The 26,879-nt window shown below is 49.6% G+C and overlaps 1 protein-coding gene across 7 annotated transcripts in view; it reads left to right on the forward strand.

The window, feature by feature from the left end:
• The window catches only part of DGKZ (diacylglycerol kinase zeta), an 89,017-nt gene that overhangs the window by 11,523 nt on the left and 50,615 nt on the right, over window positions 1–26,879 (forward strand). For 4 of the 7 annotated variants that reach the window (XM_074997571.1, XM_074997572.1, XM_074997573.1 and 1 more), the window contains exon 1: window positions 12,552–12,675. The exons of 2 other annotated variants lie outside the window; for them this stretch is intronic. Coding sequence is in view for 1 of the 5 variants with exons in the window: in XM_074997575.1 (XP_074853676.1) it covers window positions 4,088–4,186 (99 nt within the window). In the remaining 4 variants the exon portion in view is untranslated. Of the gene's footprint in view, window positions 1–4,087; window positions 4,187–12,551; window positions 12,676–26,879 lie in introns of those variants that run through there. One more of the 7 variants, XM_074997575.1, reaches the window with a different exon arrangement.

Below are 26,879 nucleotides of genomic sequence, written 5' to 3' on the forward strand. Positions count from 1 at the left end.
ATTTGGTATTTTGCATTTTCCCACATAATTAAGGTAATGACAATAAGTTAGGCACTTAAGTATTGTAGATCATGATTTATATTATTATGTACTATTATTGTGAATAAGCAATAAACAGTGAGACTTTATTCATTTTTCATTCATTTTTTTTAATATGCTTTTATATTTTTGGGCTGCAAAAAAAGGTACTGAAAAAAACTGGGTTCCAACTATGTAAAGTTTGGGAAACCCTGATGTGGGGGTTTTGGCTGCTTTGTGTGAGTGACCCTGGAGAAGAAAAGGCCCCCTTGGCCCCTCTCTACTTCTTACACTGGTTGCAGTCAGTCCTTGCTGGGTTTGGAATGTGCTTTGTGACTCAGTTTCCACCTCTGGTTTATGATCACTGGTTCTGCATCTGAAGAGATCCTGCCCCATGCTGGCACATCTCTCTGCAATGAGGGATCTGCTGAGGCTGGAGACCCTTGACGGCATCTAGTTTTTTGTCCATCCCCCTGAGTGGGATGTTGGTCCAGTACGTTTAGCACTGTTCACGTTTGACAGATGTTGTATGCTTTCCTGGTTGGAAGGTGAGACCTGCCCACAATGCTACATGCCTGGCATGTGGTGTTATTGGAATTTAGTCAAACCTCCCAGATTATCCCCCACCAACTGTCTCGTGCAGTCACATGTGCCTGCTGCATCATACTTACACAGGCTACTGAAAGTGCCTTCTGTGTGCCCTGCAGACCATTCCCTGCTGTTGCTAATGGTCACTGCTGAGCTCTTAATGCAGCTCTGCTCAGACTACTCAAAACACAGCGGATAATGGCAGCTCTCTGTCACAAAGTGAGAGTGGTCACAACCCCATAGTTGTGTGTGTTCTGGTAAATGCTGCCCAGGTGCCATTCCCTGGGAGCACAGAAACACAGTCCAGGTTGGGTTTTTTCCTCGCATTCCAGCGGGACTTTATCGCAGGTCCGCTTCACATGATGCTAACCTAAGCTCATCTGTTCCCAGGACAGCAGTACTGGGCTGGAATTAACAGGAGCGCATGGCCTCCTGTCCCAGGAAGCCCATGAAGCTAACAATGTACCTCACTGCAAAGGGGTTTCCCCTACTGTGGTGCAGCTTGACTCCACAGGAAGTGCTGGTGCCACAAACAGCCTGTTGCTCACCCACTGCTGGAGCGCTGGTGTGACGGACGGCCCAGGTGCAGTTCAACCATGTGCATCCAGTAGAGCTGATGCTGCAGCTTTTGGCATCTTCCTGCGGCGGGGGAGGGGGGCACGATTCCCTTAGGTCACATTTTCTTCCCCCTCTCTTTCCTGACCTCTGGGGTCAGGAGCCCAGGGGAGCCTGATGCTGAATTCTCTCCACTCAGAGGAGCTTACCTGGCTGCAGTGGTAGGGTGAAGAAACTTGAGCTCAACAGACCCTGAAGCACTCAAGGAGCAGAGGTCTGTGTTGGTGCTGGTTAGGACCCACCTTTCCCAGGTAGCCCTCAGCGAAAGGGGAAAGTGCTGGGTGCTCTGTGTGAAAGTTCTCTCAATCAGATTATATGTATCTTCTAGTCAGTGCCATCAATGACCAGTGCCTCGAGCTGCCCTGAATCTGCTGTAAGCCTCTTACTGCAAAACCTGGGGTCACCTTAAAAAGCACATCACACCCCTGGGCACTGCTGCGGGCACTCAGCAGCCAGCGGACTGCGTTAAAACCTGGGAAGTTCCCCAGTGGTTTTGCTCCCCTTAGGGACTGACAGATGGCAGGATGAAGGGGCTGCTCCACCAACGTGGGACCGTTCAATGACTTCCTCTGAGCACTGAAGCAGGATCTCTCTGGTGCTTTGAGGGGCATTGACAGAGTAGCCCCCTCTCATCTAGTTCCTAATCAAAGAGACGAGATCCAGTGTCCTGTTGATCCTCTGTGATTCAGTAGCTGAACCCCATGTAGGGCACAGCAGAGTTTGGATGAGAACCTCGGACCCCCTTGCTGGACTGGTTTCTTATGGTTGTTCCAGATGCTAGCAAATACACCACTGCAGGTGTCTCAGCTCCTGTAGACCTTCTCAACTCCACTTATAAATCCGTCTGCTTTTCTACCTACCTAGGTGCCCAGGTAGTTCTTACAACTGCAGTAATCCCTGTCCCTCAGCAAACACACCCAGCCTGCCTTGCTGTCCAAGGTGTTCTAGGTGCATGTAGCACATGCTCCTTTGTGCAGCCTTCCCCGTGAGTGTCCCCCGCATCCCTTCAGTAGGGGGCATGGTTACCAGAGCATAGCGCCATTATGTAGGTGATCATGCGGTTATCAGATCAGTGAGAGAGGCATGCTGGCTCTAGAAGCTGGTGGTGCCCTGCAGAGAAGGCTTCTGGGTTGCCTGTGAGAGAAGCTGCGATGTGTCACTGCATGGCCTGTGTGATATACGAGTGGGGGAGCGGCAAGGGAATTACAGTTGGAAGGGCTTTTCACAAACGCTGTCATGCATCTGACGAAGCAGGTCTTTGCCCACGAAAGCTCATGCTCCAAAATATCTGTTACTCTATCGATGCCACAGGACTGCTTGTTGGCTGTCATTCATGGGTGACTTGTGTTCTGTGTGTACGCCTCATCCCTGCCCATGTTTCCTCTGATTATTTTCCATTCATGTGTGAATAAATTTTGTGCGCACCACAAATAGAAGCATGTGCTGCTGGCTGTGGGCACTTTGCTTATTAGCGGGGCAGCCCCTGAATCTCTTCTGGATGGCCCCCCAAGTGCTCACCTTACAGAGAACACCGGTCTCTGCCCTGCTCGCTGCCCTGGGAAAGTGAAAAGGGCAGGAAGATGTCCCGCTCCTTGGCTGAGGCTGCCAGCAAGGACCCATTTGTATAGGTGCCTTATGTGAAGCCATCACCTGCCTGGCAACTTTGCCTGTCATTTGAATACTGTGGGGAGCAGGCAGCAGCATGTCTAAGGCTAAGAGGGATTTGGAATGACTGACTCACTTGGGAGGCAGGTTGCTTTTGGGTTCGGGTTTGAACTGCTCACCAGAGGCTCAGGATGCCTTTCCCACTGCCCCTTTGCTTGAGTGGAAGTGCAACGGCTTTTCCTGAGGTCTGGATGAGCCCTGATGGAACCGGGGCTGCGGGCGTCTGCGTCCCTGCTTTCCTGACTAAACCAGGCTTCCTTCTGGGTCATGCAAAGTTTGTCAGGTGCCTGCATCATGTATTTGAAATTCAAATCAATAGCGGTGACTGGCCTCCAAGGCGCTGGAGTGAGGGCTGCTGAGGGACAGGAACCGGTGTGGTGCAATGGGTGGGGAGCCTGCTGGTAGATCAACCACCTGAGTCTCCTCCCTCCGCCTGACCACTATCTGGGTCACACACTGGAGGCAGTTTGAAGCACATTGACGCAGATCTCTGCCCTGGCGGCCTGGAGGGCAGTGCTGCCACCTGGTGGTGAAAGTCATCTGTGTCTGTCCTTTTTGTCAGCTCAGCCTGCAGGTGCAGTGAAGCAATGGAAGAGGATGTCGAAGAGATACGGTCTAATTCCTCTCCTCCTCCGCCTCCCCCTCCCCTGTTCCTGAAGTCCCCACAGTGTTTTCAGGGGTGCATGAATTAAGTAGATGTGTGAGCTGAAGGATATCCTGTCCCCCTGGGCCAGCGGCTATGGGATCTCATTCAGGGCAAATTTTCTAGATAGTCCTGCCTGATGGCAGCAGTGGCCCGAATGCTGTTTGGTCTTTGCTGGCTCTCAAATGGAAACGGGGGGCCTTTCCCTTTCCACCCTGGTGTAGCTTGTCACAGTTACTAAAGTGAACTGAGTAATGTGGTGTAACAGCCAAGGTATGTGCTGCTGGAATGACTCATAGGCTCCAAGGCAAGAAGACACTAGTGCGATCATCTCATATCACCTCCCCATCGAGCTTCCCCAAAACAACAACTTCCCAGGAGTGGTGGTGCAGGCACTGGGTGGGGTGCAATCAAGCGGGGGCCTGAGAGTGCTAGTTGTCGTGGTTGGGGGTGACAGGGCAAGGTAGCCGTCAGGGAGGGTGGGGAAGGCGCGCATGGCATGGTGCTGACAGAAGGGGGGAATGCAGAGCTTGCTGACCACTCTCTTTGTGTCCCTAGACTGTACCTGCCCCACAAAGGCGTCCTCCCTTGCCTCCATGTCAGCCAGCCAAGCCGTTGGGAATCCAGGAGGATAAAGCACAGGCCAGCCGTGTATAAGTATGTGGCATTTTTATTAGCTTGCCCAAGCTGTGTAGTTTTGGCAGCTGCAGCAACATCACTGATTGAGAGCTCTCTGCCCTCCTGCCTGTCTCTCACCTAACCTCTCGTGTCTGCCCTAAACAAGGCCACTGAGGACTAGGGGCTGCCTGCCCCGCTTGTGTGTCACTAACCTTGTCCCAGAGGACACCATTCTGTACTGGACTTTAATCTGCTTATGTGGCAGCCTTGCTCTGGTTGTTCTGTTCCATGAAGTTTAGGTCCGTGAGCATTTCTCCTGCTGACTCTAGAGGTGGGGGGGCAGGGAGGCAGTTGGTGGCTTTACTCAACACACCCTTTCCTAATAGTCCTAGATGTCTGATTCTGTAGTGCCTAGAACCAAGCCAGCTGGCGATCTATAAACATCCAAGACCAGTAGATGATTTAAACCAGTGCTTTTAACCAGATCTTCCAAGGGGTATCTCAGCACATTAGGTATTTGTCTCGTTTTACAATAGACTGCATGAAAACACTAGTAAAGTCAGTGTGAACTAAAATTGTATCCAATGACTTATTTATCCTGCTCTATAGACTGTACACTAAAATGTAAGTACAATGTTTATATTTCAATTGACTTATTCTGTAATTATGTGGCAAAACTGAGACAGCAATATTTCAGTAATCATGGGCTGTGATACTTCTGGTGTTTTTATGTCTGATTTTGAAAGCAAGTAGTCTTTAAGTGAGGTGAAACGTGGGGGTCCCGGCATGTGTAATGCCTGCTCTGATGATCTTTGTTTCCTTGTTTCTGTTTTTTTTTGTGGTTGTGCCACCACCAGTACACAATAACCCCTGTGTCTCCATATTTCATGCTCTTTCCTCAGTGCTTTCCATGGTGAGCAGGCAGGTTAGTGGTGAGCAGTGCCTTCCAGTCCACATGCCTTTGTGGTTGCCCAGCCAGTGTCCCTCCTTTGGGAGACACCAGATCAGGCAGAGATGCAAGCAGTCCTCTGCTCAGTCTGCAGCTTCTTGGCAGTCTTTTGGGTGGAGGTAGTGTGGCTGGGACATCCTGGGGGACAGTGGGGTGAGCCCCAAATCTGTGTGAGGTGGAGTGAAGAGGTTTGGAAGGAAGTAGAAGTGCTGCAGCTTAAAAGCCAGAGGGCGTGGGCGCTCTTCTGTGTTGTGTTCTTTGTGGCATTTGAGTTGGAGGAGAGCTCTCCTGGGCTCAGAGGAGCGTTACTGCAACAGCACAGTTTTTCTGGTGCTTTGTCCAGCCTAGATTTCCCATCCCCTGCCAGTGATGGGACTCCCACCAGGAGACGACTGCCCAGCCTCATCCATCTTGCTCTTGGAACATTTCTCCAGAGCTCAGCTTGTTGTCCTGTTATTAGGCGTGGAAAATTTGATTTGACTTCATAATTTTGATGGACGACATTGATGTTTATGGGATGCTGTAGAGGGTCACGTGATGGGTGGGGAGTGTCAGGTAGTAATTATGTGGTGATAGTAGATGTTAAGTTCAAAACGTTAAATCTGTACTACTGTTAAAACGTGCTATCCACAGCATGTCCAAACTTTAGCCTTAAATCAAACTATGCTAAGATCGTCTGTAACACTTCTTGCCTCTATATATTTTGATTATTATTGGTTGGAAATGTTTTTGGCAGCTTGTGTGTATACAGTGAAATCAACACACACAAACAAAAGTCAAGCCAACTCGTTGTCCTTTCATCTCTTGCTCCAGGTTCTGCCCCAGGTTTCTCCCAAGTCAGCTGCTTCCTTTGAAATTTGCTCCTTAAAACATTTGACACATACTCACTTTAGCCCAGTTAGAGAGGCAGATTAAGCTTTTTAAATGGCTCCGAGAGGAGGCTCAGCAGAGTCTGCATACTGGCGTTATTTAGTTCTGGCATGGAGTGGAATGAGTGAAATCAATAGCATTTGTCTATTAGCTCTGGTCCCATTCCCCGACACATCCGGCCTGCCCCCTCAGGGGCAAGTATATAGCCAAAGGAAGCCATTAGTTTGCTTCTGCAGATGCTTGGGTCCCATTAGTGTGTATGTTAACTCTTTAGTGCCCCTGCCTGCAATATCCACCTAGTTGTTAAGTATCAGAAAGGCAGCTGTGTTAGTCTGTAGCTTCGAGAACAACAAGAAGTCTTGTGGCACCTTATAGACCAACAGATATTTTGGAGCATGAGCTTTCGTGGGCAAAGACCCGCTTCATCAGATGCATGAGGTGGGGGGGGGGTGGTTTCAGAGGGGTATTTAAAGAGTGGGGTCCCAGTAAAGGGGGAGGGCCAGAGCTGACAAGGTCTATTCAGCAAGGTGGAAACGGCCCAGTATCAACAGTACTTATCAAAACAGGGAAAAAAAAGTCAGATCAGACGGCGGGGATAACTAGTTGTTGAGACCCTGATGTCTGGTGTGTGGATTGCTCTCCAGTGTTAGAGCTCCCAAGGTTTCCCTACAATGCTGGAAGGGAGCGGGCAAAGGCAGCAGTATGGGGGCAGTAGCAGTTATCTTGCAGTTGACAAAGGCAGTGTCCACAGGCAGTAGGCAACAGCCTAGCCAGTGGCCGAGGGTCTTTTTCCATGGTGCGTGATGCAGCATCTCAGGGCCTGGGACCAGACAGGGAAGCCCAGGGTTGCTAGCTTGCAGCAGAGAGCACAGCTGTGTAAAGGGACAGGAGAGAGGATTATGCCGTTCTACAAAGAAGGTACCTCCTGGCTTGGGACTCTCTGGAATTTTGTCCTCCGAAAGGCAGCACAGCCAAAGACAGGCTGGAGAAGACTGACTGTCTGTGGAAAACATTGGTGACCTAGAGAGACTTTCATGAGAAGAGAGACCGAGCACAAGGGCTTGTCTACACTGGCAAGTTACTGCCCTGTGACTTTCTTATTCAGAGATGTGAACACCCCTTCCCTTCTTCCTGGAGCACAGGAAGTTACAGTGCTGTGATGTGCCTGTGTGGACAGTACTAAGTAACCTCCCATTACTGTTAGCTACTCCCCTTGTGGAGGTGGCTTACCTACAGCACTGGGAGAGCTCTCCCAGCTCTCTAACCATGACCATTCTGCCGTGTTAAACCACGGCTGCATTTGTACTTCAGACTTACCAGGTTTTGTCTACACGTTAAAACAGAGAGAGAAGTGGGGACATGACAGAAGTACACAGACTAATGAATGGTCTGGAGAAGAGAAATCATTCCTACTTACTCCTTCTCATAGCACAATAAGACGTGGACTTTCTGTGAAAGACAGTGAATTTAAAATTGCTAAAAGGAATTCGTACTTACACAATGCATGTTCTGCCTGCTGAATTCACTGTCCTAAGTTATCAGTGACGCCAAAGATTAAAAACCAGATTAGACACGCGCACGCGCACACACAATAATGTCCAGCGTTATGTTAACTAGGACGGAAACGCTCCTCCTGGGCATGGACCAAGCTTTGCTAGGGCTTGTGGTTAAAGCATGGGACTGGGGCCCAGGAAATCTAGGTTTTGTTTCTGGCTCTGCCATGGACTTCCTACATGACTTGGGGCCTGATTTTTTTCAGAAGTATTGCTGATTTCTGGCCCTCCAAGTCCTCTCTTTTTCTCTTCACTGTGCGCTTTGCTAGCTGGTTGGGCAGCTGCAGGAACTGCTGCTGGCTCTGCCGTTGCAGGTGCATTTCCCAGAAGGGAGCCCAAGCTCAGTTGTTTGAAAGCTTGAGTCAGATCTGTGGGATGGTGGTGCAGGGAGTACAGTCGTCTGGAGGATCACTGCTGAGAGCTGTGGTTTCTGCTTGAGTGTATCAGACTGAAACTGGTGACAGCAACATAGAAAGTAACAGAGCCCTTTAGTTTCCCCATCCCCGCTACATGGGGGTTAGTCTGATGTATGTGGGCTTCAGAAGGAGCTTGCATTGTCAGTTTTTTCTTTCCTTTGGACATGCACTGGTACGGGGACACCAGCCCGTTTGGGAAGAGAGGAGCATTCAGTCTCTGTGGCCAGTTCAGTCTGCGCACACTGTGCTGTGATTGCCATCCAGGCACTGGGAATTGAACAAGACCCTCAGTTTATTCTACACTGGCCTTTGAGTGTCCTGACAGAAGGGACTTCGGAGGACTAGATAGGTCCATGGAGTGGCCTTTGGCTACTGTGCCTTTTCCTGGCTCTGAGGAAGTGGAGTTCTGCTTGTTCTTGACTCAGCGTTATGAAGAGCTTCCCGTCCCCCGGGGAGCTGAGTACCCCTTTCTGGGGTGATGGTATTTTAACTTTCATGTTTCGCTCCTGCGAAGCCAAAAAAGTCTGCTGGTGACAGAGTTGAGATACAGGAATTGATGTCAAAGGGAGCCTCTTCTCTCCAGAAGCCTTCAGGGCAGCTGGACCTGGAGATGCAGTGTGTGTCAGGAGGACACAAATGCCTCTGGCTGATCTCTGCAGGGTGAATGTCACTGACTACTCTGGAGACCTAGAATGATCTGTGCTGCTGCTCCCAACCACCCTGCGCTGGCATCTCACTGATACTTGAGAATAATAGAGGCCAAATACATCTTAAATAGGTCATTCCCCCATCCACTACATGAATCTGGAGGACGATGATGGTCCTAGAACCACTGGAAGGCAGCCCAGCTTCAATTTCTGCCCCTTCTTTTCAGTGTCACACCTGTGCTTGGTACAGCCAGCAGCCCAATAACGCTGGGAGTGCAGAGGGCGCACCTGCATGCCCCAGAAATTACAACCCTCTGCAAATCCTGAGCTCAGGCAGACCCTTTGCAGGCCTGCTAGGCTCCTTTGGAGCAACAGGCAGAGGTAATGGGGGGTGTTCAGAGCTAGAAGGGACAAGTGCTTGGATCAGCAAATGACTATGAGCTTGAAATGGAGTCAGGGTGAGCGGGCAGGAAAAGGGATGCTGTTGTGAGCGAGGCGCACAGTGTGTCTGAGAAGGCCTGCTCTCTGCGGATGCCTTTTGGAATCAGAAGGGGAAATGTAAGTGTGTTTTATGCAGGGAGTAGGAGGAAGAACAGTTCCTCCCTTGTGTGTGAGCTGGGCTTTACTGGAGAGGGAGCACTGTTTCCTGCTGCCTCCTCTTGAGCATCTGCATGACTCTGTTTCCCTTCCGGGCCAGCAAAACAAATCCAGGATTGAAAACAGCTGCATTTCCTGCAGAAGCAGTAGTTCTGTACTCACTTCAAGGATCAAGATTTGCTACATTCTTGTCCTACCAGCAGCTCCTGCTGCTGCTTTACTAAGGGGGTTGTTGCCTTTGCATTCACAAAGATCTTGTCAGGATATATAGCTACATGTAATGGTAGCTGCTGCACAGCCTTTGGGGCCTGGCTCTCCTCTGGTTAACGGTTTCCTGTGAGCTGCTTTCTAGATACCCATCAGTAGCAAAGCAGCTGGCCCTGTGCTTGACACTGCTGCTCTGGCAGAAAGCACCTTTGACATTTGGTTATTATGAATTTGCTGTAGTCTTCACCAGCCCCCAAAGCGGGCTGAGTGCTGCTCAAACAAAGGCAAAGGGCTCTGTCTATTTTAGAGGGGACTGGGTGAAGTGAGGGGCCCAACCGTCAAAGGAGGCAAGGTGAGAGAGGCTGAGGTCTCAACAACGGGATTGTACATTGACTCCAATCAGCTGTGGGCATTTTATGAGCCTCTCATTGCGAGTGGTTTTGTCTTAAATAACAGTAACCACTGACTCATTTCTTGTGTGTCGTAGGAAGAGTGAGTCTTCAGTACCACTCGGCTCTGCAAAGTGACTTGAAATGGCCCCTTCCCTTGCAGACCGATTTCTCATGTATGTCAGCAACACCTCTGCTGGCTGATCAGGTGAGAACTGCAAGGGATCCCTGTGGGTAGAGAGCAGAGTTCCCTGTAAGCTGAGCATGTGGCTGGGCACCCAGGAGAGATTCAGGTGCCACCTAGCTAATTAACAGAGCGACCGCAGCCACCCACGGCTGGCAGCATCTGTTCTGTTGGCAGCACACATCTGCCCATGCCTTAGTGCATGAAACAGAATATTCCGCGTATGCCCAGAAAAACAGAGGGAGCTTTGGCAGAGGACACCATGAAAAAACTTGAGGCAGGGAGAGAGCACAAAATTTCAATAATAGGATACATATGGAGCCTTTTGCCTCTAGGTTGCTGGTTCTTGTCTAGCATGCGTCAGCAGTGACCGTAGGCTGTCACCATCCAATACTTGTTCCTTAGCTGCTGCCTCAAGTGATTCGATGGGCCTCAGTACAGATCCTAGTGGGCTGGTATCCTCAGCACACTTACCACCCCTAGCCTGGACACTCGTTTCCTCCTTGCTGAGAAATAAGGCCTACCAAATTCAGGGTCCATTTAGCTCAATTTCGTGGTCATAGGATTTTAAATAGCTAAAATCTTGAAATTTACCATTTTTAAGTCTCAAGTTTCACTGTAGGGGTTCCTGTAGGGTCCTGACCCCCCAAAAAGGAGTTGTGTAGGGATTGCAAGGTTCTTATAGGGGGGATTGTGGTATTGCTAACCTTTTGTGCTGCTGCTGGATTGCTGTTGAAGCTGGGCAACTGGAGAGCAGCAGCTGCTGGGCAGGAACTGAGCTTTGAAGGCAGCAGTGCAGAAGTAAGGATAGCATGGGATGGCGTTTCCACCTTTACTTCTGCACTGCTGCCTGCAGGGATGGGACCTGAACAGCTGCCACTCTGTGGGTACCCAGCTCTGAAAGCAGTAGTACAGAAGAAAGGGCAGCGTGGGTTTGGGATTGCCACCCTTACTTCTGCGGTGCTGCTGGCGGGGTGCTACCTTCAGAGCTGAGCAGCTGGCCAACATTACAACCACCAATCTCCAGCTGCCCCCCTCTGAAGACAGTTCAGAAATAAGTGTCATGGTATTGCTACTCTTTTAAAATAACCTTGTGAGCCCTTGCACTCCCTTTTGGGTCAGGACCCTAATTTGATAAATACTGGTTTTCCCCTATGAAATCTGTGTAGGATGGGGTTAAAGCCCGCAGAAGGCCAGATTTCATGAGAGCACACCAGATTTCACAGTTTTGGCATGGCTGTGAATTTGATAGGGCCCAGTTGGCTGAGAACTAAGAGGCTGAAGCTCAGGGAGGCTGAGAACTGAATAAGCCGTGAGACCGCTTGCCACAACAGGCCGGGGTAGGTCCCCAGGTAGGAATGCAGCGTGCTGTACTTGAACTGTGGTAAAACAGAAGTCTCAGTGTCCAGGACTGCCAGTTCAGCACTTTCTTGTAGCACTGAATTTACTACTTATTTTTAAAATATATTAAATCCCAAGCGAGCAGGAAACCACTCTCACTGCACCACTATCCTGCCAGGGCTCCAGAAGAAACTCTTGTCCCTTGTACAAATGTAGTTGCAAAAGCGGGCAGTGTGTGAGAGGAATGTACAGGGCGTGTGCCCTTCACTGTGTTGCTGCAGGGAGGCCGCACAGGGACTGTGCAACAGGAGTTCCCTGCCCTCAGCCAGCCTCTGGCCCAGGGTGATGCCTGAGGGGTGTTGGGATTACCCAGTGAAATAATACCTGACTGCAACAACAGTTCACTGCACACAGGGAAGGCAGCACAGTCACTGTGTGCCCTGGGTGGCGTCCCTCGCCATGAATGGAGCATGCTTATAAGGGGGAGCCAATGTGATTGTCTGTTTAACTAGAGAAGCTGTAAACAAAAGGAAGGAAATCAGCTGGGAGGGTGACATTTACTGGAGTGACTGGCTAGGAGCGTGACAGTGCCTGGGCTGAATGGTGTGGTCACATGGGAGGGAGAGCTGAGGGGCTGCTGAGGAAATGAGGACAGTTCTCCAAGTTGGTAGTGGGCTATCTGTATTCTTTCTGTGTGTTTGCGGGGGATGCTTGGAACACATGGCGGCCTGCCATTGGGGCAGGAATAGACACTCATGACAGTGGGCGTAGATTGGGGGCACCTTGAACACATGGTGCAGTCCTGTCCCGGGCGGATTGTCCCCACCTCAGACAGAGCTCTGAGAGATCATTCTCTTAGGCTTGGGTGTGTCAGGCCAGTCAGGTACCCTTGCACTCAGGCGTGTGTGCTGGGGGGCCTTGGGATGTCTGACAACTGTTAGCACTGGGCCCTCTAATTTTTTTTTCATCCATGGGCATAATAAATTTTGTTATGTGCAGCTGTGCGCCACCATAGAAGCCCACGCTGCCGGCTGTGGGCGATTTTGTTAATCAGCTGTGCGGCACTTGAATCTCTCCTGGGTGGCCCCTAAGTGGTCAGCTTACAGGGAACTCTGGTTGCAAGTCAGTGAGAATCTCTTTCCCCCGCCTCCCCCGGAGAGCGTGCCTTCGGGGCTGCTTGAAGAGGAAGTGTACAGTCAGTTATTTTAACAAACGCTGTCACGGTTTGCAACGTGGGGAGGAGGCAGAGGGATAAACAGAGCCCTCGCACTCCAAACTAGGACTTAATCTGTGCAGCAGGGCTGGCTCTGCTCCTAGTGTGCTTCTGCCGTCAGCTCTTCACCTGCAGCAACTCGGCTCCTCTGCCTCGGATCAGGTCACAAGGGCTTTTCCCTCCCATTCCCTTTCTTCTTCTCCCCTGGTGTCATGTCTCTGGTCTGCGTGGTGGTGGGGAGAAGTGGGAGGAAGTGAGGGCTTTGGGGAAGGGGGTGAATAACTGGCTTGGTGGGTATAGTCTGAGAGGACACTTGAGCTAAATTTCCCAGGGCGTGGAGTAGGTCAGCGCTGCTCTGTTGTGCTACCAAAGTTTGCTGAATGTTGAGGTGGAGGGTCTTGGAGCCGAAGCCTCTGGTGTGCCTGCAGCTTTGTCACAATGCCACTCTGCTGTGTACAAGTGTGTACTGATCTCTGGGAGGGAACGCAGGGGGCATATCCTCTGGGACTAGTCTCCATTGCGGGATCTGCCTGTGTGCAGTCAGCACGCTCATGGGGTTCAGGAAGTAACAAAGTGAAAGTCATTCTCTTCAGCCAAGGGCTCTCGTTGGCAGGAAAAATCCCCTGCCCTGAGGGCTGATAATGTTACTGGGAATTCATCCTCCAGTAGTTTGGGAGTACGGGACAAGGACGCCTGGGCTCTCTGGAGCTCCCTTCTTTCTGGCATACTTGAGCCATTCCCTTGCACGGTGGTTCTGTTGGGAGCTGTAGCAGGGCCTGTCCCTACACCAAGTCACAGGGATCGATTGCTTTTGTGTGGGTCTCTGTGTTTTCAGCTGTCCAGGAGCTGATGGCTGGGTGAGGAGGGCTCTACAGCATTTCCTGTGTGCTTTCAGCTAATCTATCCAGATTCCCCTGTGGGAAGCACTTAGTTGTGCGTACATGGCCTTTGTACAGCTATAACGTTCTGGGCAAAGCTATACTGCTCTGAGCCCCTTATCCTGGTTTCATTGCATCCATACTAGGCAGTTGTCATAATGACACAAACAGCTCTGCAGATGGAATCCTGCCAGGAATTTCTCCCTCTTGCTCCCGTGTGACTGGGGGAAAACTCTGGAGCTCAGCCCACGAGCTGTAAATCAAACAGCTGGGCTGTCGGACAAACTGTGTGTAAACAGCCTGTCCCTTGGTTCGCGTCTGTTGAAAGCCCAGTGTGTGAGCCACAGCGCTCTACATACTACCGTAAGATGGGACGACCGAGGCACGGAACTGATGTCTGCTTCCAAACATCAGCTCCGGTCCAGTTCTGCTTCCTTACACGCTGCATCTTGGGTGTCTCAGTGCACCCAACGTGCAGAGGAAGCCAGTCTAACTCTCACCAGGCTTTTCTTTGCTTCTAGGCATGGAATTCTGTAAGGGGCATTTTGGTAGCTAAGAAGCGCTAATGTTCTGCTCTCCCTGAATCTCCAGTAACCCCTAAGACTGTGGTTTTCAACCTTTTTTCTTTTGTGGACCCCTGCAAAATTTCAGATGCAGGTGCAGATGCCTGTGGAAATCTTAGATATAGTCTGCAGAGGTTCCCAGACTACAGGTTGAAAACCACTGCCCTCAATGATTAAAACAGAAGCCAAATGGCCACCTTCCTCCCACTGCCCAACTCTTGCTGCCTGCTCAGTTTTTGCACTTCATTGAAGGTTACCATATTTAACCTTTCAAAAAAATAGGACACCCCTCCAGGGAGTTTATATAACACGTGAATACAATGTGAGTTGGTAGATACTGGTATAGATACGTTCCCTCACCTGAGTCTCCTCATTTTTATATGGTAACCCTACTTCATTCCACTTGGACTGTGGACCTGGATGAGTCATTTTTACTTTCTGGATCTCATACACCAGCTCAAAGCTGCAATAGCGGTGTTGCAAACACAACAGAAAATCGTTTCAATTCATAGAAAACTTTTTTTTTTTGGATTTTGTTTTAAAAATTATCAAATACTGTACTAAAACATTTTCATTGGTCTTAAGGTTGACAAACTTTTAATTTTACAAACTTAAATGTGGGGACTAAGTTGAATGAGATCCTTTAAACAGGCAGAGAAATTGCCCTGGGCTGCAGTCAGGGTGGTGAAAAGACCAGGTATGATAAGGGAGGGAGCGTGCTGAGAAGCTGAGGCAAAGGGCAGTGTCTGAACAGTACCACCTGGGGTTGGTGAATAGCCATGGGAAGTGGGAAAAGCTCTGCTCTTTGGTCTCACCTTGTGCGTGGGACACCAAGGAAGAGGAGCACTAGAAAGTTCATATTTGGTGCCTCTTCACAGGCGTATGTGCTGGGGACGGTAAGGATGGCTGTGTGTGTTTTGAGGGTACAGGGGAGCGGATGGAGGGTAGAGTTTCAGGGGCATTATTGTGCAGCTAGATAGGGAGCAAGCAGTGGTCAGTAAAATTCCCATCTGGTTTGTGACTCCCTCTCCCACTGTCCTACAGACGGAACCCTGAAAGTGTTCAGTTCCTGTGCAGGCTGGTGGAGAGAGTTGTCACCCTCTACTTCCTCTAGATATTTTGCCTGTAGAGTGGTGGAGGCAGAGAAATCGCCCATTGAGCAATAACCCAGCCCCATTGCACTTACTCCTGTGTTGCCCGTAAGGGGAGCTCCCTGTAATTACCACAAAGCCACCATGTTCCCCGTCTCAGAGCTACCTTCTCCCATGACGCCTACAAATTACTCTGCGATGGGTAGGCGGGCTGTGTGCTCTGACTGCTGTTTATTACTTCAGCCATCATCATCTTGCTGTCCCCACATCTGTGGGGTGTCTCCACTTGTTGTTTTTTTAGTCTTGTACTCGCCAGGAAACCGTGAGTGACTTTGTGTGAGATTTTAGATGGACTTTGGTGCTTTCAGTGTAAAATTGCAATGGGGACAAGTCCACAGGTGGTTTTGTTTTTGTGTGACTAGCGGAGGTAACACTGTGATACCCCTACTCCCCCCACATCCTGCCATTTATGTCAGTTGGCTATATCCAGGTAAAAGCTACCCATGCTGCCTCTGCTGGGCTCTGACATAGAAAAGCTGTCTCAGTGTAAAAAGGCACCTTTTACCAGTGCAGATACATGGCCAGAGTACTGTGGGGCAGTGTAGGGCTGGGGGGATTGGCAGCAGGGGTTGGGGGGGGCGGGGTAAGGCAGCAGGGCTTACCAGCACATCTGTGAATCAGACCCTTACTGCATGAGAGCAGGAGGAGCCTGTCAGAAGAGTCTGCAGGGCTGGGTGGTGCGGTGGTGGGTGTTTGGAGAGGGGAGGTGGCAGGAGGTGATTGGAGGGGGTGGACAGTGTTTCTTCAGCTTCTCTCTCGGCCTTATCTTGAGTAGTAGGAGGGTGTTGGTTCGCTGGTCATGTTAAGTCTAGGCTGCCCGTGGTTGCAACAGGCCAGCAAAAAATGTGTTTTTTCACTAGCTCGTCATGAAAATGTGTCAGTGAGAGCGTTATGTGAACCAACACGTATGCCTAGACGGGAGAGGTGGGAGGGGGAGATCCTGGATGTCTGAAATGGACTCCTGGGACAAAGTAGCCGCGCAGTTTGGGGGCAAGAAGGGAGCTCAGTTTGCTGAACCAAGTGTTTTCCCTTCCTTCCCTGTTCTGAGCACATGAATATCTGCTGGACAACTTCTTCCTGGTCCACCGGGTGTAATCCAAAAGGTGGGCATAGGAGGCAGTGATACCGCCCAGCCCTTTTCATCAGTATATCTCGAAGCCCTTTACGAAGGAGGTTTGTGTCACAACCCCCATTTTACAGATTGGAAAGCTGATGCGGGGCGGGGGGGTAAAGTGAGTTGCTCAGGGTTGACAGCAGGCCATTGGCAGAAGCAGGAATACAACCTAGGCCTCGTGTCCCAGTCTTGTTGTGTCCACTGGCCTTTAGTGCTCTGGGGCTCTTGGGAGACCACTGTAACCTCTGTTTTTCCCATCCCAGGAAAAAGAGGTGGGATGCCCATTTCCCTATGTGATAGCTCTGGGACTTTCCAAGGTCTCTTTACAAGAGTCCTAACTGATCCTCAGCCCCACAATGGTACATTTCATGGCATAGATACTAGCTTCTTCCAGGCCTGTGGAGTGCTCAACCCCCTGCCCTGCCGCCTCCTGCCACTGCCCCACCTCTCCTAAGCATGCCCCATCCCTCTCCTCTCTCCCAGAACTAGTGGATTGTGGTAAGCAGGAAGCACTTGGTGGGAGGGAAAGGAGTTAGCTGGCAGGACCACCAATGGATGGAAGTGGGGAGTTAGCTGCTGGTGGGTGCTATTACTTTTTTTTTATTTTCCACGGCTGTTGTAGCCCTAGTGCACCCACAGAGTTGGTGCTGACGCTTCATAGGTCAAAAACTAATTTCTGTGGCAGGGCTAAGAAGTTGCCTGAGCAAGGAGTAGACACCAGCTGAGAGTGGTTATAAGACACAGCTTGAAGGAAGAGGGTGCTTGTCAGGTCAAATCTAGGGAATCCAGAGTTTTATTGGGAGAGGCTCTGTAAGAACTTGAGGCGGGCATATGTAATGCGGTGATGTCAGGCAGTGATCAGCATTCTTATGTTTAGCTAGAGTGGGATCACCAGGAATCTGTCAAATGGAAGGGGGCTTAGTTCCGTGTTGGCTGGGAAAAGAGCCACCTGGCCTGCCCTTAGCAGGGTCTGGAGCAGGCCCACCAATGGTAGGCAAACACCCAGGGGCCTAGACAATTTAAAAAGACCCAAGGACCCCTGGCTGCTGCTGCAAGCTCCAGACCCTTTTAAATCACTCAGGCATGCTGCAGGGCTCCTCACCTCACGCACCGGGCTGTTTCCAAGGATGCATGGGACCTGGAACAAAGGTGCCGAGTTTCTAATCCGCCGGGGATGTTCCCTGGGCTCTGCTCTGGTTGCATCTCCACTCAACCTCTTCTCCCCAGGCTACACCCCTGCTGTACCCCAGCCAACTCCCCAGTTCTACCCCTCGCCCCAATACCTCCTGTTGCTGCAAAACATCCCTTTGGGCCAAGGAGGCGTTGTGGGGCAGGAGAGGTTCTGGTAACGGTAGGGGAGGCTGTTCGGCATCCGCTATTTCTTTTCTTTTCTCCCTTTGCCACCTGCCGTTCCTCTCCCCATTCTCATTATGGCTGCATTTGCCCACCTTCCTCACCTCACCACCACCTCCTCCTGATTTTATCACAGGCAGGGCCTCCCAAAAGGCAGGGCCCGACAGGGTCACCCTGATTAGCTGTACCCAAGGGACAGCAGTACCCGAGCAAGGTGGTACTGGCAGCAGCATGGAAGGCAGCTGGGTAGGCAGGCAGAAACCTGTCCATGCCAAAAGAGCACACCCAGCAGCACAGCTGGCAGCTCGCTGGGCACCAGCCAGTGCAGGCTCAGCACCACCCAAATGTCCGCTAGACCTTGTCTGCAGCTTGTGCACATGGGAGCTTGCTGCTGGTGAGCCTGGTCTGGATGAAAACTTTTTGTAATGACCAGGACTTTTTTCTGAATCGCATGTGACAGCAAAAGCCTTGCTTGGATGTTTTGCCCTTGGTTCTTGGGTGTCCTGTGGCACAAAAAAATATAAAGGTTCACGAGGAGATGGGACCATAGAGCGTCAGCAGAGGGGTCTTGTTTCTAGTTGTTTATCCCCGAATAAGGTGCCCTGTGGTTCAGAATCAGAAATAATTCTGTCGTGTAGCCCATTTCCTGATTCTGACTGATCTTGGCCAGGGATGTCCACTGAGTGTGCCCCTGGGCCATAAAACTCCTGCCCTGCGACTTAGGGCGTGTGAGTTAGCAGCCTCTGCTCTGGCAATGCACGCTGCTGCTCTCCTGTCAGTTCCATTCCTGGTGACAGACAGGTACTGCATTGAGCCTCAGGAACATGTTCTTCTTCCTTACTAGGTGGCGCAGGCTAGAAATCGCAAACACTAGCTAGAAGAGGAGGGGAGATGTAAGCAGGTCACTAGAGTGGGTCTGGGGAAGAGGAGGAAGATGGAACAGAGTAAGGGCAAGGAGACAGTAGGAGGCAGGGAGGGGGTGAAGAGACGGACAGAAAGGCGATCTCCAGTTATCGTGTTCAATATAATGACAGCAAATTAGGGGGAATGAATCTGCCTGACTCATCATGTAGCTCAGGATCCTGCAGCAAGTGTATTTTTATCTCAGAACTAACATGAGTATTTTGCATCTAGTGCTGCACATTTAGCAGACAGCCCGCATCTGCAGCCATGGACCGTTGGCTGCATAAAGCTAGCAAGAGAGGCTGGTTCCTGAGTTCAGGGAAATGTTTCTAGAGCAGCGTGTCTTAAACTTTCCAAGATCACAGAGCACTAAACAATAATTTCACCTGTGAAAATTTTCTTCAATAAGTGTCATCACACACAAAAAAAAAAAACAGCAGCAAAAAAGCAACATATAAAGCAAAAACAAAATGAAGTAATTTAATCAGGTATCATAGTAATGAAGATGGGGCACTGTATCTGGTTTTAGTAACAGGAAATATATACCGTCAGTGTAGGGTATCAAAAAAGTGTCAGACGCTGGCAGCACACCTGCGAGTTGTTCACAGAACACCAGTGTGCCACAGAACATAGTTTAAGAAACACTGATCTAGCGCATCGGTTCTCAACCAGGGGTGTGTGTAACCAGGGGATATGCCAAGCTCTTCCAAGGGGTATTCCTGCTCCTCCAGATAAGTGCCTGTTTTACAGTGGGTTACATAGAAAGCACTAGGTAAGTCAGTTCAATCTAAAAATTTCATGGACGCTTACTTATTTATGCTGCACTGTGTACTATACCCATAAACGTAAGTACAATTTTTGTGTTCCAGTTGATTTATAATTCTGTGATTCAAAATTAGTCCATAACCCTTTTGTAGTTTTTGTGTCTTGATTTTTTTGTAAGTTAGTAGTTTTTAAATCAGGTGAAACTTGGGAGTAGGCAAGATAAATCAGCCTTCTGCAGGGGGCACAATGGTCTAGAATAGGGGTGAACAAACTTTTTTATGTCGGGTTCCACTTATTGTCCCTGCTAATAGCATTCCCCATCCCCCCCACCACCTGTCTAATGTAATCCAAACCAAAAGAAAGTTTAGTTATGTGGATATAAGAAAATCTTTTGGCACATGTAAGGCAATGAGTATATGGAATGAAGAACTTCAGTAAGCGGTATATGAGTACGAATATGCATACATAAAAGCAGTCAAACATTTCAGCCTCTTTAATGAGATGGATGAGCCTGAGACCCAGCAGCCAATCATGCTGGAGCCCTCTTACGAAATTTCTTGCCCCCCTGAAGGGGCCCACCCCCTACTTTGCACACCACTGGTCTAGAAGGGCTGAGAGCCACAGGTGTAGAGCAGCAGGGAGGAGTTCCTGATGAAGGTGGCTGGCATGATGGTGTGTGGTAGAGTTGGTCTTGGTGGTTACAGCTGGGTTTCCCAGAGGTGCCACCCGCAGAGAAGCCTTCCCTCGGCACTGTGAGCCATGGGGACATTGGTCACTGCTTGTGTGCTTTCCGAGCCCTCTGAATCGGACCAACTGGTACCAAGGGTTGTCTAGATGATCGTGCCCAGCCCCTTCTTCTCACAGCAAAGGGGGGGACCCGTACCACTGAGAGCACCCTGACCACAACCAGCCTGAGGGATCGCAAAAGGTTTCTGTGTATCACCTGCGCATGGCACTCCTGTCGCTAGCCCCTGAGACTTAAGGGGAGCAGCTGCATCTGTTTCTTGCACAGACATTGGCACTTGTTGCAGTTCATCAACTGAATTGAAACTTAAAACAGAAAACAACCACTGGCAGGAGCCAGCCCCCTCTGCAGCTGCTCCTTGTGGTCATTCAGTATCTCCGTTTTGGAGGCATGGAGACTAGAAGGGCTTGAGATCTACCTCTCTGCAATTGGCTCCATCGTATTCCTGAGCCCCCCGTCCTAGCAGCTCCACCTCTTGGCTCAAATGGCAGATAAGAAGAAGCAGTTGTGTCTCATTAAGGGCCTGATTCTGCAAAGATCTGAGGGCTCATTCAAGACTGAGCAATGGGAACTTTGAGGGAAGCCATGTACCCCCCGATACCAGGTCTGCTCTCGTCTCACTTTGTATTGTCTGTGGTGGCGAATTGGAGGTGTAGCAGGGAGGAGAGTGGGCTGGTGTACGCGAGACAAGCTCTCTGCTAAATTTTGGTCCCCACTGTGAAAACCGTTGAGGAATCCAGTAGCCCAGAGATTTTCATCTGCTGTCTGAACGCCATTGTGGAGTGTTGCTCTGTGTTTAAGCTGCTGCTACATCCTGCCCCAGAGGTGGGTGAATTTCAATGCTGTGTGATGTCTCCTGTGCACTCAGTAGAAAGTTAGTAGGGTACTTGTGTTCCCTGAGGTGACAAGAGCTTTGTATAGAAATGCCAGCTGATGCTCAGATTATTTTCAGACTCACTGCCTTAGGGCTTTTATTCTTACTGAACTTCCCCCACAGGCAGCTTTGGGCTGCTTGACAGATGACGTGCAGCAGATTTTACTGGAGATTAAGCCACAGAGGGCTGGGTGTCTCCATGAAAGCTGCACCCCCTCCCCTGGTATGACTGTTAAATCACAGACATACTGCGCCACATCAGAATGCTGACTTAATGTGTCAGGTATCTGGCCTCTGGAAATTGCCAGTGCCTGGTACTGGGAGGAAAGAGAACTCTCCCCTAGTTCACCTGGCCAGCTGTGCAGCACTGCCTGTGGGCTGGGGAAGTCATGAAGGAGGGGAGTGGCAATGGCCCAGGCTAGGAATGGGGGTGGGAAGGACCTCAGCAAAGGGGATTTGAGGCAGCATTTTACACAAGGAAAATTAACTCCTTCAGTGATTAGGGGGTCACGGTGTAAGAGATTTCTGTGGAAACTGAAGGTGAGGGAAAGCAGAGGTGTGTGAATTTGAGCGGGAGTCAGAATGCCTTCTGGGGACGAGCTCCCAGGCCTGTACCCCTGGTCTCCTCGCCTCCTGATGGTGAGGAGACAACAGAACCCAGAAGGTCTTTGTGTCACATAGTGAAGGCTGTTAATGGCACTCATACTTTGTATTTGCGTCAGCTGCGGAGGCTGGCAGCCTTTGTCAGAGACAGATCCCACCTAGGAAACTGAAAAGGGGCTTTTCTGCACCCTGCCAGCCTTGGCACCGCATGAGCAAATCAGCCGTTTACTAGGAGAGCATTACAATGGCCTCCCTGCCGTTCCTCTCTGCTTGAAAGAGTCTCATGAAGTCACTGAGGGGTGGGGAGGAGATCACAGGAGCCTGCGCCTCCCCAAAGGCAAAAGAACTGCACTAACCATCCTTCTTTTGGCCGTTTAAATTGGTGTTTTGGGTTTGTATTTAATTTTTGTACTTAATTATAGGGATACTAAAACCCTCCTATCAGAAAGACGTTAATTGTTCATTCAGGTTGTTTTTTGTTCTTTGCAAAATAAGACATCTAAACTTTTAAATCAACCTTTAAACATTGTGTGCAGCAATTTTTTGGTATGGAAACTCCCCTCCCCGGACCAGCATGTATGTGTTCTGTCAATATATTCCAAGCCCAAAAGTGTACAGTGACCAAATTTAGTTTGGGAAATGCTGGCCTCGCCTTTCCCTCTCTGTTTATACTCTGTCTGAAAGCATCAGTCTTGTGTTAAGTGAATTACTTTTGTGCTTGGGTACTCTGTCCTTGTCTTTAGGCAGTTGTACTCCAATAACCTCATTGGTGCACCTCAGAGTCGCCCTTTCAGTAAGCTTGTAGGGGACGCGAGAGGAGAGGGATGGGTTACATACACACACGCATCTCATAGAACTGGAAGGGACCTCGAGAGGTTCTCGAGCCCAGGACCTAGAACCATCCCTAACAGATTTTTTAAATCTGACCTGCCCGAGACCCTTGAAAGGCTCTTCCAGTTGCTTTCCTGGATTTGAAATAACTACAACCTTTGCCCTGTACAAGACTTCTGGGATACAGTTATCCTGGAAACACCAGTAGAGGAGACAAACAGCCGGCTTTTGAGCCTAGGTGAAGTAACAACTCTATGGATGTAATCCAGACCTGTTTTTAACAAGTTTTGTATCCTGGTGCAATTTCGCCGGGAAAAGGAGCCATCGGATTTGAATCTACAGTAGGAGTCTGCTTACCTCCCTGTAAGCTCAGTTTTGCCTGCATGGTGGAAGACTTACCCATGTTCTGTGTATAACTCACGAGCCGCGACACATTTGTGGTGATTGGACACTCCCTTTTCCAAAGAGTAGAATCTCCAGAAAATCTTTTGATGGTTTGCCAGCCTCATTGATCAGAGTGAGTAAAATCAATCTTAGGCTATGTCTGCACTTACCTTGAAGGTTGATGGCTGTGTACGCAATTTTTGGTATGCCAGTTGCACACCAAAAATCGACTTTGCAGCAGTCGACTTCTGTGCCTGTCTTCATGGCAGAAGATCACCGGAAGTGGCTTGCAAGGACTTTCAGGGTCAACATTGACCCTGGAACGCTCCATTTCATGCATGCTCAAAACAGCACCCAAGAAGGTCGACCCAGCGCAGCGCAGTCGACCTTCTATGGCAAGTGTAGATGTAGCCTTATTCACTCCCTCCCTTGCTGTTGCTCACACCTGGTTTCATCCAGCAGTTGAATGAATCCCTGTTTCATTACCAACTAATTTGAATTCCTGGTGGAGCTTAATTGCTTCTAATGACCACCTAGAGATGTATTGTGGTGTGGGCGATAGCCTCTAGGGATCAATTTATTAGCAGCTACCCAAATTAATTCACAGAAAATATAATAAGTGCCATTGATAGGGTTGAACGTGTCAAGTCCGCTAAGCCAGTTTGCTGACAGATGTGTCTAGTTCTGTCTGAAAGACCATCCCCCACCACCACCATCAAGCATCAGGAGACTCCCCTGGGCCTCAGTAAGCCATTTGTTGTTAATATCCGCAGGCTCAAGGACAGCTGCTGCAGAGACTTTGGGAGAGCTTTGAGCACCTTCTGCTGTATGGCTCAGCGGTTCTCACACTGCGGGCTGGGACTGTCTTCATGGGCTTGCCAGGCCTGGTGTGGGCCTGCGGCTAAAGCCAAAGCCCACCTCTGGGGACTAAAGCCAGGTTATAGGCCCCCTGCCTGGGGCTGAACTCTTTTTGGGCTCTACCCTCCCCCTTGCCTGGGCAGTGGCACTTGGGTGAGTTCAGGCTTCGGTGCCCCCTCCTGGAGTTCAGTAGCAATTTGTGTTGTCAGAAGTGGGTTGTGATGCAACAAAGCTTGAGGACTCCTGACGTGGAAGATGATGCTGGGTGAAGAACCTGTGGTCTGGCTGCTCCAGCAAAAGCTTGGCATTTGCTGTGGTCACAGGGAAGTTGTAGGTCAGTAACTGACAAACTCTCTGCATTGTTGTCAGGGTATCCCCTGTTGTGACCCTGCAGTAGGGTCAGCAGCCAAGGTTAATGGTTAGGATTGGTGATGTCTGTCTTTATCATCCGCCTCCTAGTGCCCAGGCAGACTTATGTCCCCTGGGTTGGGTCTCCTGCCCTACAGTGCTGTCCCTGCAGGTCTGTGCCAAGCATTATGTATAGGAGGACTTTGAGTCTGTAGCCGTTTCTTTTTGAACAAACTAAACCTGGCCAGGAAATTCTCTAGCCTGGGACTGCAGAGATGTGTTGCCTGGGGGAAAAGGCTCTTCCCAAGCTTACTTTATTCATGATCTCTTCTAGAAGTAAGAGCTGGAGGACCAAGCCTGCGTGACATTTGCAGACAGTTTATTGTGCTGTGACCCCATCTGCCTTCTGTCAGAATGATATGGTCCCCATTAGGAAAACTCATCACGACCTTGCTTTCAGATCATTAGCAGATCAAAGCCTCCACTTAGTGAACACAGAGGGATTATAATGATGATGCAGAGCTGCTTGTGACAAGAGCCAGGGCCTGGAGAATGGGACATTTTCTCTTTCCCTCCCCCTGATGAATGCTAGATTGTCTCCTCAAGGCTCCTTTGTCCGATGTGTCCCCACTGATGCTTACTTTGGAAAAGTGAGAGGCGCTGAATGTTCCTTCCTATCTTATCATCAAAGACTACTTTAAAAGGCTTCCCAACCACAGGAGTCATAGAATCGTAGGGAGGGGGACCTCCCGCTCAGCAAGTCAGCTAGTGCAGCCCCCTGCTTCAAGCAGGATCAACCCCAACTAAGTCAAGTTCTTAGAAATCTGAAAGGCTGAGGCCGGTGGCTTCTGTGGGGTATCTCAGAACCCTGTTAATGCCCCTCACTACTGATGCACAGTCCTTCTCCAGGTCTGGGCTCTGCACACAGCTCTGCCCCTCAAACATAGGCTGCAGAACCCCCTTGCTCACCCTCCTCACCTACAGCACTGCAGTGCACATCAGCTCTGGCCCTCAGAGGTGGGTCTACATATTTTGGAGCAAAGCCAATACTAGATTCAGGTCACGGTCTAAAACTGGCTTGGTTTGGATGGGAGCTTGAGTTGTGAAGCCTAGTGCCAGCGGTGGGCTTCAGAGCATGAGCTGCAGTCCAGGCTGTGACTCTGAAGCGCTGATTACACAGCTTGTTTCAGAGTACAAGCCTTGCTAGCAGGAATCTGTCAGCCCTCACTGGCGGAAGGCTTCTTCCCATGGGCTCCAGTATGCTGTGTAGATAAACCTGTGTAGAGCCCATGACACAATTTGGAAGATTTCTTCTGTTCTGCCAACCTGCTTTAAAATCCTTGCAGTTTTCCCAGGACATGGGATTCTTCTTCCCTCTTAGAGCTGGGCTGTCATGCAGCTGTTCGGTAGCTGCCATGTGTGTCCCAGCCTGACAGTGAATAACGCAATCCTGGTACATAGTTGCTGTAGTACTGTTCCAGCTTTCCGATAGAAGGACCCCTAGTAAAGTGCGGTACAAGAGCGCTTTAGCTTAGAGTACAGGTTGCTTGAGTGTATTTGCTCTCAAAAATGTCAGTTTGAAAAAGGATGGAAATTGTATTAAGACAAGTCATTCCCTCCCATCATGACAGCAGCCTACAGGCATTAGTCTACCAAGAGCAGGACCCTGAGTGTGACCAGGCCAGTATGTTATCATCTCTGTAAGGCTTCCCAGAGCTGCACTAGATGGCAGGTGGTTAAAAGCCTGTTGGCTGGCTTACAGTAGCCTTGCCACTGCTGCTAGCTGTGATGGAGCTGCAGTGATGCTAATAGTATGGTAGGATAATATCAGAAAATTTGTCATGTAGACAAGGCCTTTAGTATGCACTTTCAATTCAGCAGGACTGCAGCCCACAAGACACCCATCTTTAGAACTTCAAAGAAGTCTGCAATGCACAGTCATGCCTTCCACTTGTAGCACTATGCTACTGTAATTTGATTATTCTTACCTTAAAATTACAGGTCTAGGATTTTCACGTACCATATGCTAGGCAGAGGGTGAAGGAAGAGTTAACCATGTGCTCACTATCTATTACTTATCAAAAAATGCAAACACCCTTTACATACTTGATGGTTTTCAGAAGGAGCACATTGATACTCATATTGAAGAGAGAGAGATGTTGGAGACTGTGGTAATTACCACAGCCTTAAACTTGTGAGTCATGTGTTGAAGATCTGGGAGAAAGTAACTGATAGAGACAACCAAGAAAAGTAAAGGTCAGTGACAGTCAGTTTGGATTCTGGACAGACAAGTCATCAGAGGATATTGTCTTTGCCTTAAGATTTCTCATGGGAGAATATAGAAAGAGGAAAAGGTTCACACGTGGTATTTGTGGATCTTAGGATGGCTTATAACTGTGTTTTGAGAGAAGTTGTCTGATGGTGTATGTAAAAGGAATGCTTCAACACTGATGACAGGCAATCGCTCGTTGCCGGGTCTGATTATCTTCCATGGGAGTTGTGGATCCTCAGGTGGCTGATGAGGCCTTGAACCACAAACTCTATTACTGAGAGGATAGCCAGTCTCTCCATCCACCTGCGCTTCTAGTCAGCCAACGAGCTGAGGAGCACACGTTCAGAATGCAGGGGGCCATTGCATACAGCTTCTCTCCATTTTGAGTGATCCTGGGCAAGTTTATCCCAAGTGTCAATGTCAATATTACCCTTCTATCCTCAGAGGCCAAGGAGAACAATTTTTCTCCCTCATCCTTGTAACCCTCTTTTAGGTATGCGAAAACTGCTATCATGTCCCCTGTAAGTCTTCCCTTTTCTAAACCAAACAAGCCCAGTTCTTTCAGTCTTCCCTCATAGGTCATGTTCTCTAGACCCTTAATAGGTTTTGTTGCTCTTGTCTGGACCTTGCCCAATTTGTCCACATCTTTCCTGAAATTTGGCACCCAGAACTGGATTCCAGTTGAGGCCTCGAGCACACAGGCACAGAGTAGAGTGGAAGTATG

Source organism: Carettochelys insculpta, chromosome 6 (genome assembly GCF_033958435.1).
Source record: "Carettochelys insculpta isolate YL-2023 chromosome 6, ASM3395843v1, whole genome shotgun sequence".
Lineage (NCBI taxonomy): Eukaryota > Metazoa > Chordata > Testudines > Carettochelyidae > Carettochelys > Carettochelys insculpta.